The 12,015-nt window shown below is 42.6% G+C and overlaps 1 protein-coding gene across 2 annotated transcripts; it reads left to right on the top strand.

Annotated features, from left to right (window-relative positions):
* Positions 1-1,340: 1,340 nt before the first annotated feature.
* LOC118225526 (lysosome-associated membrane glycoprotein 3) lies at positions 1,341-7,028 on the top strand. Of its 2 annotated transcripts, XR_004764843.1 has the most exons (7): positions 1,341-1,546; positions 2,421-2,656; positions 2,915-3,034; positions 4,107-4,176; positions 4,271-4,441; positions 5,424-6,268; positions 6,440-7,028. XR_004764843.1 is itself a non-coding variant. In XM_035414011.1 (6 exons), exons 1-6 carry the CDS (start codon positions 1,477-1,479, stop codon positions 5,561-5,563), a joined length of 807 nt encoding a protein of 268 aa, XP_035269902.1. In that variant the 5' UTR covers positions 1,341-1,476; the 3' UTR covers positions 5,564-6,369. The 2 variants fall into 2 exon arrangements, 1 of the variants encoding a protein (XP_035269902.1); XM_035414011.1 differs by lacking the exon at positions 6,440-7,028 and having other exon boundaries at positions 5,424-6,369.
* Positions 7,029-12,015: the final 4,987 nt, after the last annotated feature.

The raw sequence follows: 12,015 nt of genomic DNA on the forward strand, positions 1-12,015 counted from the left end.
AGTCATGTGTCCTGAAGATCCATTATCACACAGCAACACAAAGTCATGTGTCCTGAAGATCCATTATCACACAGCAACACAAAGTCATGTGTCCTAAAGATCCATTATCACACAGCAACACTAAGTCATGTGTCCTAAAGATTCATTATCACACAGCAACACTAAGTCATGTGTCCTAAAGATTCATTATCACACAGCAACACAAAGTCATGTGTCCTAAAGATCCATTATCACACAGCAACACAAAGTCATGTGTCCTAAAGATCCATTATCACACAGCAACACAAAGTCATGTGTCCTAAAGATCCATTATCACACAGCAACACAAAGTCATGTGTTCTAAAGATCCATTATCACACAGCAACACAAAGTCATGTGTTCTAAAGATCCATTATCACACAGCAACACAAAGTCATGTGTCCTGAAGATTCATTATTACTGCTCTGCAAACTCCATGGAATAGCAAGGAACATTCTAGAGGAAAAAAGATTTTGTACTAGAATTAAGCTATGACACCAATATGAAAACACCACATATTTTGTACAGATAAACATTTTCATTACGCAAATACATCTCACAGTACAGTACAGGGTCCTAAATGATTGGGTTCTGGACATGAGATTGTGACTGAACCCTGATTATCACCCCCCCCCCCCCTCCCCTGCCTCCACCCTGGCTGATATACTGAGTGCATTGGCACAAAATGGCTCCCATTCCACAGTCCCCCCCCCACCCCTCACACTCCCGCACTTTTCTCCCCCTTCTAAAGTTCTTCAGACAAAGGGTGCTATGTGTTATTATTATTATTATTATGAATCCTCCTACTATTATTATACCAACACAATTTGATTTTCCTGCAATAATAAACAAAAACAACTGCAGTTTCAAGATCACCATAAGGCATAACAACGCATAGAAAACACACTGAGCAGAGCCTTACGAGCCCAGATCCAAACACTGCCTGCCAACATATTACATTACATTACAGGCATTTACCCATTATACTACACTGCTGCAACAATATTCATCACTTCCTGTTAGAGGTAATTTGAAGAAGCAGCGAAGAGCACAACCATCCATGCACTGGTCTGAAGGAGAGTGAGAAAGAAAAAAAAAAAAAAAGTGTGAACGCTTTGCTCATTAATTATGCAATTTTATAGCACTCAGAGCGCAGAGCTGCTGTCCACACCCCATCACTTCTCCTTTTCTTAAACAAACTTGCGCAGCAATTCCACAGATCAAAAAGACCCCATGCATAGCCTGTGAAGACGGCTCTACCCAGGATGCAATGCTGCAGCGGCACAGCCGAAACCACACCACAGATCTCTCACCTCGCTGTCCCACCAAGGCCCCCACCCCACCAAAGACACGGCGCTTCCGCCCCTCCCACTGCGCTACGCTACACCCTGTCCCCGCGCGCGAGTTCCCCCTCAGACGCACCCCAGCAGCGCCGCGGGCCCCCACTGAAGCACTCGGATGGAGAACAGGCTCGTCACCGTCGAGCACAGAGCGGTGCTTCTGCTCCTCTGCGTCCTGCTGGGGACGGGTGAGTCTCTCCTTACCGCCACTTTCTGTACCGCTTACCGCCTCGCGGCTGCGCATCGGGACACGCGGCTGCGCATCGGGACACGCGGCTGCGCATCGGGACACGCAGCTGTGCATCGGGACACGCGGCTGCGCGACATCACACCGGCGAGCGTTCACGAGACGGCGAGAGTTCACGGGAACTGACACAAGCGACGCTTTTCACACATTCTGCTTTCGCTGTCAACTCTGTAACTCCACGGCTCGTTTTCAACAGCTAAAAACGGCGCTTTCATTTACATTTTCATAAAACCCTTGAATATGCATCATTAAAAATGCTGTAAAAGCCTAAGCAATGCAGCTTACTTACAGGATAAAGTGTTTTTTTTTTTTTTTGCCAAGCGACGATATTGTATATACAAACCTTAGGATGTGAGGGTTGCTGGTTCGATCCCCACCCTGGGCATGTCGAAGTGTCCCTGAGCAAGACACCTAAGCCCTAACTGCTCTGGTGAATGAGAGGCATCAATTGTAAAGAGCTTTGGATAAAAGTGCTATATAAATGCAGTCCATTTACCATTTACCATCCTCTAGAAAGACACAGCATGCAAGGAACCTACAAGATAAGTCTACAGAAAAGACGTTTTATTCGGCACACAACTATGCAAGAATCATCAAAAAGTGGTTTCTCAGTTCTTTTTAAAGGAACTGTCATGGGAAGCGTTTCATCAAAAATGAATGTTCTGTTCTAGAACGTTCTCACAGGTAGTCATGGCGAAACTGAAGCGATGAGAAGGGTGATGACTCGTGCGTCAGCACCACCAGCGTGAAACAACACTGTGACTTGTGGGTGAGACAGACTCATGTGAACCCGCCCCCCTCCCATCCCCAAACAGGGACCAGCTCAGCCACAGAGACAGGAGAGGGCGCAGGCCCCCCCAAGACCAGCGGGAACCAGGCAACAACACCACCCTCCAGTGGGACCCCATCACAGCACCCCACAAACTGGACACCCCTCCTTGTCCGTAACCCAAAACAGCCGCCTACAGGGACCTATGACATCATCGACCGCAACGGCTCAGAGTGCCTCAAAGCTCAAATGGGGGTGCAGTACAAAGTCACCGAGAACAAGGTCAGTCAGCTGGGGTCTCTCTCTCCCTCTCGTTCCAGCTCTCACTCTCTCACTCCTCTCCTCCCCCCCCCTTCCTCCCTCTCTCTCTTCCCTCTTCCTCCCTCTCACCCCCGTCTCTCTCTCTCGTTATGATTTCAGTGCACCTCAGTGATGCGGGGGGGTAATAAATACTGAGCACATGTACTCCTAATACTCTCTCAGTACTCAGAAACATGTTGTCATTTGTTGTCGAAGTGACCTTGCTTATTTGTTTTGCAGAACACGCTGTATTTCAATATCGACCCCTCCTCCACCAGGGGAACCGGACAGTGTGGACCAAAGACTTCCAATCTGACCCTGAATTTCCCTGGGGGGCGTCTGGACTTCACCTTTCGCGAGGTATGCAGTTGAGAGTGCGTGGTAAGGTGCAGGATGCGCCTCCTCTGTCTGTCTGCGTGATGTCAGATCCCCCACAGGAAACCGCCGCAGTGACCCGGCCGACCACCCGCACGCGGATAACGGTGTGAGTGACTCAGAGGGGGCGGAGCCTACGCCCCACGCGCGTGAGAACAAAGAGCTGGCGGAGGAAGCGTCCGCGGTCGCGGCGAGCTTTAAACGCCACGCGAAACGACTCCAGCTGCGTTATAACGGGTCACTACGCCGCGGCATAAAGACTCACTCTGTTACCAAGTTACAAACCAGACAGTAATGTTCAAAAAAAAACCCTCCTGATGGAAAAGCAAGCCATTTGTAGACACGGATATTCACCTCAACTGCACTTCTGATTGGCAGCCCTATAAACAGTCACACTGCTGACTGGTTAAACCAGTGGTGTCAAACTCGTTGCCATGGAGGGCCGTGTGTATGCAGGTTTTCATTCCAGCCTCAGATCTTGATTATATAATTAGTTAAATTATTTGCTGAATTAGGGATGCAGGTTTGTGCACAATGGTGACCCGACGTCTATGGTGACCCGCATTGTCTAAATAAAAATTCTTATATTCTGTGCTTCAATGCAGTTGAACGCATATGGCTGAATGAGTAATTGGACTCAATTAAGGCAGCATTAATTGGTTGGAATGAAAACCTGCATACACACGGCCCTCCATGGCAACGAGTTTGACACCACTGGGTTAAACTGTAAAATTGCCATATCGCTTATGGCTGCATGTTAACTTTTTGTTGCTTTTGGAAAATCACAACTGAATAAAATGGGCGTAAGATAAAAGTAGAAAGAAAGACCCCATGTAAAGTAAACTAAGGCCACTGGGTACAAGAGTATACAAGATGTACTGCCGATACCACCTCCACAACCGTGACCCCTGCCCTCAGTTTTGGGTTTTAATTTGGCTCTCATTCTCTTATCCTGTCTGGCGAGCACGCTACCCAGGCGAAAGTCAGGTCCTGGCAAAAACCAGTGTGTGGTTTTAGAGGATAAACACAACTTTCAAGGTCATGGCTTTGTCAACAGGAAGAAAAGATGTCATACGTGACTACAGTCCGAGCCAGTTTGGAAACATCCGTCTGCAAAGACTGCAAGCGTAAGTACTGTTTTTGCGTTTGTCGTGCTACTAGAAAACTAAAATAAGGTGGCTAAGATGATTCACCTCACCGAACGTCTCGCACCGCCTCTAGGAGAGCTCTTCGAAGGCGTAATCACCGAAGCGATGTTGTTCAAGGTCAGCGCTGGACGTTGCTACAAGTGTGACGCCTGGACGACACTTCAGTTCGCCGAGAACCTCAGCGTCAAGATTACAAACGCTAAGATTCAAGCGTCTGGAATAACCGGCAGCAAATTTGGAACGGGTGGGTTTGATTCTGCTGTCGACTGGCACAGTGGACAAAAACAAAGAAAAAGCAGTTGAGATCAGACTTATGGTAAACAGACACTCCTACCTGGTGCATTTATTAATCACAAAGCACCGTTAATCAGGGACAGAACTTTGTGGTTACACCAGCGACACTCACTCTGGCTCCCCAAAGAGCCACAGAGGGGCTCTTTTTATTTTTTGCCTAAAAATCAGAAACCAAATCAGACCAAAGAAACCAGATGAGCTGATTAATCAATGGTTTAAATGGATCAATTAAGTGCTGGGCAGCAATGAACACCTGCATTCCCTGCAGTTATCTGGGGCCTGGACTGAACACCACTGCTCTGTGCTCCGGGGGTACAACAGCCGATCCGTTTCAGGATTTTGTGTCAACTTCTGCTCCTAATTATTTAATTAGCTCGATCATTTCTTGATCTGACTTATGTATAAGCACCAGCTGCAGCCACAGACTGCAAGTGCGTCCTAAAGATTTTACTGTGCTCAAGTACAGGGGTGAACCAGCATAGTTTATGGAGCTCTCCGAAAGCTAAAGTGAAGGTAACTGGTTGAAACAAAAACCAGCACAGACCAACTCTCTAGGACCAGAGTTCTGCACCTCTGAGACACTCAAATCAAATCTTGACCTTGAGTTTTCATTCTCCCCTTTAATCAGGGACAGCAGGTGAGTGAGATCTCAGACCAATCAGTGATGTTAATCAATTAATTAATCAATTAAGTCTCAGGTGGAAAAGAAGCCCTGCGGACCTCCAGGGTCGTATCTGAGTATCCGGTCTGGAAAGGGGTTCTAAACCCGGATTCTGGCAGGTCACAGCGCCTGGTTTTTGTTTTCACCGTACAATCAGTGACCAGCTCAGACCCAAGAAAGCAGGTGCGGTGGATCAGCTGAGTGACTGACAGCTTTAATCCATTACATTCAGCTGAACTGATTTTTTTATTTTTCCCTGTTGTCATTTCAGAGGAAGAGTGCTGGACTGACTTCAACAGACGGGTCATCCCGATCGTTTTAGGGGGGGCGGCTGTGGGGATCTGCCTAATTGCCGTCCTCACCTACCTGATTATCCGAGACAACAGTGCGCAAGGCTACGAGAGACTTTAAGGCAACGCGGCGGTGGCTGTCCGCCATCGCAGGGATAAGCGACTCCACGGGGGGCTGCTTTCTGTTTTCACCTTAAAATCAGCAACCGTTTCACACCCAAGAAAGCAGGCGAGGTGAGGATAAGAGTGTAATCGATGGCTTTAACTGATCCTTTAAGTGCTGCGCCCCCTGCTGGTCTCCACCCGGAGCTGCAGGTCCCTGCTCCCTCAGATCCGATCATTCAGAGCAGGCACTCTCAACCCAGGTGCTGCAGAGCCACAGTCTGCTGCTGTCTTACTCCACACCTCACTGGTCAGATAAAACGGTTGATTACACAGGTAACACACCTCGCCTGGCCTCCTGCGACTGAACTGGGGGGTATTTCAGGGAGCAGGACACTGGGTTAGCTGGATCACCGCGCTGAGTACAACCCGGAACAGCTCTCTTTACTTCAGTCCATGTTCCAGATTTTGGGATGGTTCTGGGTTTTACTCAGCGCAGTTATCCAGCTAACCCAGTTATCCTGCTTTGTGAAACACCCCCCTGCTTGGTCACACAGACTGTTAAGTTACTGTTTTTCTTGCTCTGAATCAGCTGCTGATCTTGAGATGAGAACATAAGCCAGCGAACGCTGCACCTCTCCAGTAGCAGGTCTGAGGACCTCCAGTTTAAACTGTCAATGTCTGCACATGACCCATGTGTCTGTGTGAAGGCTTCACATCAGTGGTCTCCAAACCTGGTCCTGGAGAGCTACAGGGTCTGCTGGTTTTCATAGTGATTCTTCACTTCATGAATCAATTAGAGCAGTTGATTACAGTTAACTCAACTCACCTGGTGTCTTGGGTCTCAATTGGGTGCTGATTTTAAGGTGAAAACAAAAAGCAGCAGACCCTGTAGCTCTCCAGGACCAGGGTTGGAGACCACTGCTTCACACAGACTGCCGTGACCTTCCTCTGCAGCAGGAACTGCAGGGAGAATAGTTTCTGGCAGCCAATTAAACAATAAGGTGAATGAACTGCAGTCTCAACAAAAACAGTTCACAGTGAGTTTTTCTACGAAACAAGTGTTTATGGGTGCATGGTCTCTGACTCCAGTCCTGGAGGGGGCGCTGTGTCTGGGTTTGTGTGGATTCCTTTCAGTTAACAGCCTATTAAAGCCTTGGAAACAAGGCATGTGGACTTTGTAGCCAATCTAATGACTTCAATTATGCACAGAAAACCAGCAGATGCTGCTGAAATACCTGTGAAGAGCTTGTATTGTAAGTTCCATCTGCTTGTACAGCCGGTTTGAGATCAAGCATTACTATTTTCATTATTGTTTTACATCTAAAATTACTTTCAACATGTTAAAATTAATTTTCATTGAAGTGAAAATATTACGAGATTATGAATGCTGACTGTTTGTAAATTTTATGTGCAATACTGTTCATGTGATTAGCATAAGGAAACGGCCCTGAACAAATACAGATAATAATAAAAAAATGATGAAAGCTGAAATGTTCTTTCACACGTTCTTTATATGAAGGGAAAGCCACATAATGGCCAGTCCATTCAACAGTTTAATCTATACATTGGACATTGAGTCTGTTATTGATTGCCTTGGTTGCAAATTGACAATATGCTGAAAACGTGGAGCGAAGATTTACAAGAATCATTCAATAAACCTTTAAACAATGTGTCAAAATCCCACACATTTAAAAAAAAAAAATTTAGACAGCGCTCAGTCTATTACTGAGTTTACATTTTATAAATGACGACTGTTTCCAATTTTATTATTGGGAAACGGACACAGAATATAAAACATATAAAATATCAAACTCGGGGATGCAGCAAGTCAAACTTTTTAAAAATCAGATTATTAAAGATTTTTAATACGTATTCGTGAGAATAACAATTAGCCAAAAGAAAGCAAGGCCGCCACCCCCTGGTGAAAAAAACACATTGCACGTTTCTCCAGTAGTGAACGAATTAAATGTAGATGCTCCATCTCTTGATCAGTTAATGTCGTTGAAACGTGTTTTTCTAAAATTTTGTGACCAGTAAAGAACAACCGACAACTGTTCGTTGACGAATACTGTTTCACAAACTGATTGATTCTCAGACATCCTCATAAAATACTGTTTGTATGACATAAACATATAAAGTACGGCGCCGGGCGCAATGTAGGAGCAAGATCTGGAAAAGGAACTATTTCCCACATAAGAACCCGCGACTGTTACAGGTAACATTAAAAGTATACATTAATATATATTTGACAAATTAGAATATGTTACACAGTCACATATGACTTTTTGGTGACACGAAACAACATTTCCATATTAACAGGTCGTAATGGCAACTTCAATCACGACTCGCTCACCGGGAACGCGAAAAAAAAACAGGATATCATGTGCTCACCGGGAACATATATGTTAAAATGAGCAACCAAGCATGGGATCTAAATTGATTGCTCATTTTAACGCGAAAAAAAAACAGGATATCATGTGCTCACCGGGAACATATATGTTCCCGGTGAGCACATGATATCCTGTTTATATGTTCCCGGTGAGCACATGATATCCTTCATTTTAACGCGAAAAAAAACAGGATATCATGTGCTCACCGGGAACATATATGTTCCCGGTGAGCACATGATATCCTGTTTATATGTTCCCGGTGAGCACATGATATCCTGTTTGAAGTGAAAATTGAAGTGAAAATATTACGAGATTATGAATGCTGACTGTTTGTAAATTTGATGTGCAATACTGTTCATGTGATTAGCATAAGGAAACGGCCCTGAACAAATACAGATAATAATAAAAAAATGATGAAAGCTGAAATGTTCTTTCACACGTTCTTTATATGAAGGGAAAGCCACATAATGGCCAGTCCATTCAACAGTTTAATCTATACATTGGACATTGAGTCTGTTATTGATTGCCTTGGTTGCAAATTGACAATATGCTGAAAACGTGGAGCGAAGATTTACAAGAATCATTCAATAAACCTTTAAACAATGTGTCAAAATCCCACACATTTAAAAAAAAAAAATTTAGACAGCGCTCAGTCTATTACTGAGTTTACATTTTATAAATGACGACTGTTTCCAATTTTATTATTGGGAAACGGACACAGAATATAAAACATATAAAATATCAAACTCGGGGATGCAGCAAGTCAAACTTTTTAAAAATCAGATTATTAAAGATTTTTAATACGTATTCGTGAGAATAACAATTAGCCAAAAGAAAGCAAGGCCGCCACCCCCTGGTGAAAACAACACATTGCACGTTTCTCCAGTAGTGAACGAATTAAATGTAGATGCTCCATCTCTTGATCAGTTAATGTCGTTGAAACGTGTTTTTCTAAAATTTTGTGACCAGTAAAGAACAACCGACAACTGTTCGTTGACGAATACTGTTTCACAAACTGATTGATTCTCAGACATCCTCATAAAATACTGTTTGTATGACATAAACATATAAAGTACGGCGCCGGGCGCAATGTAGGAGCAAGATCTGGAAAAGGAACTATTTCCCACATAAGAACCCGCGACTGTTACAGGTAACATTAAAAGTATACATTAATATATATTTGACAAATTAGAATATGTTACACAGTCACATATGACTTTTTGGTGACACGAAACAACATTTCCATATTAACAGGTCGTAATGGCAACTTCAATCACGACTCGCTCACCGGGAACGCGAAAAAAAACAGGATATCATGTGCTCACCGGGAACATATATGTTAAAATGAGCAACCAAGCATGGGATCTAAATTGATTGCTCATTTTAACGCGAAAAAAAACAGGATATCATGTGCTCACCGGGAACATATATGTTCCCGGTGAGCACATGATATCCTGTTTATATGTTCCCGGTGAGCACATGATATCCTTCATTTTAACGCGAAAAAAAACAGGATATCATGTGCTCACCGGGAACATATATGTTCCCGGTGAGCACATGATATCCTGTTTATATGTTCCCGGTGAGCACATGATATCCTGTTTGAAGTGAAAATTGAAGTGAAAATATTACGAGATTATGAATGCTGACTGTTTGTAAATTTGATGTGCAATACTGTTCATGTGATTAGCATAAGGAAACGGCCCTGAACAAATACAGATAATAATAAAAAAATGATGAAAGCTGAAATGTTCTTTCACACGTTCTTTATATGAAGGGAAAGCCACATAATGGCCAGTCCATTCAACAGTTTAATCTATACATTGGACATTGAGTCTGTTATTGATTGCCTTGGTTGCAAATTGACAATATGCTGAAAACGTGGAGCGAAGATTTACAAGAATCATTCAATAAACCTTTAAACAATGTGTCAAAATCCCACACATTTAAAAAAAAAAAATTTAGACAGCGCTCAGTCTATTACTGAGTTTACATTTTATAAATGACGACTGTTTCCAATTTTATTATTGGGAAACGGACACAGAATATAAAACATATAAAATATCAAACTCGGGGATGCAGCAAGTCAAACTTTTAAAAAATCAGATTATTAAAGATTTTTAATACGTATTCGTGAGAATAACAATTAGCCAAAAGAAAGCAAGGCCGCCACCCCCTGGTGAAAACAACACATTGCACGTTTCTCCAGTAGTGAACGAATTAAATGTAGATGCTCCATCTCTTGATCAGTTAATGTCGTTGAAACGTGTTTTTCTAAAATTTTGTGACCAGTAAAGAACAACCGACAACTGTTCGTTGACGAATACTGTTTCACAAACTGATTGATTCTCAGACATCCTCATAAAATACTGTTTGTATGACATAAACATATAAAGTACGGCGCCGGGCGCAATGTAGGAGCAAGATCTGGAAAAGGAACTATTTCCCACATAAGAACCCGCGACTGTTACAGGTAACATTAAAAGTATACATTAATATATATTTGACAAATTAGAATATGTTACACAGTCACATATGACTTTTTGGTGACACGAAACAACATTTCCATATTAACAGGTCGTAATGGCAACTTCAATCACGACTCGCTCACCGGGAACGCGAAAAAAAACAGGATATCATGTGCTCACCGGGAACATATATGTTAAAATGAGCAACCAAGCATGGGATCTAAATTGATTGCTCATTTTAACGCGAAAAAAAACAGGATATCATGTGCTCACCGGGAACATATATGTTCCCGGTGAGCACATGATATCCTGTTTATATGTTCCCGGTGAGCACATGATATCCTTCATTTTAACGCGAAAAAAAACAGGATATCATGTGCTCACCGGGAACATATATGTTCCCGGTGAGCACATGATATCCTGTTTATATGTTCCCGGTGAGCACATGATATCCTGTTTGAAGTGAAAATTGAAGTGAAAATATTACGAGATTATGAATGCTGACTGTTTGTAAATTTGATGTGCAATACTGTTCATGTGATTAGCATAAGGAAACGGCCCTGAACAAATACAGATAATAATAAAAAAATGATGAAAGCTGAAATGTTCTTTCACACGTTCTTTATATGAAGGGAAAGCCACATAATGGCCAGTCCATTCAACAGTTTAATCTATACATTGGACATTGAGTCTGTTATTGATTGCCTTGGTTGCAAATTGACAATATGCTGAAAACGTGGAGCGAAGATTTACAAGAATCATTCAATAAACCTTTAAACAATGTGTCAAAATCCCACACATTTCAAAAAAAAAAAATTTAGACAGCGCTCAGTCTATTACTGAGTTTACATTTTATAAATGACGACTGTTTCCAATTTTATTATTGGGAAACGGACACAGAATATAAAACTTATAAAATATCAAACTCGGGGATGCAGCAAGTCAAACTTTTTAAAAATCAGATTATTAAAGATTTTTAATACGTATTCGTGAGAATAACAATTAGCCAAAAGAAAGCAAGGCCGCCACCCCCTGGTGAAAACAACACATTGCACGTTTCTCCAGTAGTGAACGAATTAAATGTAGATGCTCCATCTCTTGATCAGTTAATGTCGTTGAAACGTGTTTTTCTAAAATTTTGTGACCAGTAAAGAACAACCGACAACTGTTCGTTGACGAATACTGTTTCACAAACTGATTGATTCTCAGACATCCTCATAAAATACTGTTTGTATGACATAAACATATAAAGTACGGCGCCGGGCGCAATGTAGGAGCAAGATCTGGAAAAGGAACTATTTCCCACATAAGAACCCGCGACTGTTACAGGTAACATTAAAAGTATACATTAATATATATTTGACAAATTAGAATATGTTACACAGTCACATATGACTTTTTGGTGACACGAAACAACATTTCCATATTAACAGGTCGTAATGGCAACTTCAATCACGACTCGCTCACCGGGAACGCGAAAAAAAACAGGATATCATGTGCTCACCGGGAACATATAAACAGGATATCATGTGCTCACCGGGAACATATATGTTCCCGGTGAGCACATGATATCCTGTTTTTTTTCGCGTTAAAATGAGCAATCAATTTAG

Source organism: Anguilla anguilla, chromosome 4 (assembly GCF_013347855.1).
Source record: "Anguilla anguilla isolate fAngAng1 chromosome 4, fAngAng1.pri, whole genome shotgun sequence".
Lineage (NCBI taxonomy): Eukaryota > Metazoa > Chordata > Actinopteri > Anguilliformes > Anguillidae > Anguilla > Anguilla anguilla.

Coding starts and splice junctions, on each gene's coding strand:
- LOC118225526 (XM_035414011.1), top strand. CDS start 1,477: ATGGAGAACAGGCTCGTCACCGTCGAGCACAGAGCGGTGCTTCTGCTC. Junction 2,657..2,914: donor ACAAAGTCACCGAGAACAAG/GTCAGTCAGCTG, acceptor TTTGTTTTGCAG/AACACGCTGTATTTCAATAT. Junction 4,442..5,423: donor CGGCAGCAAATTTGGAACGG/GTGGGTTTGATT, acceptor TTGTCATTTCAG/AGGAAGAGTGCTGGACTGAC.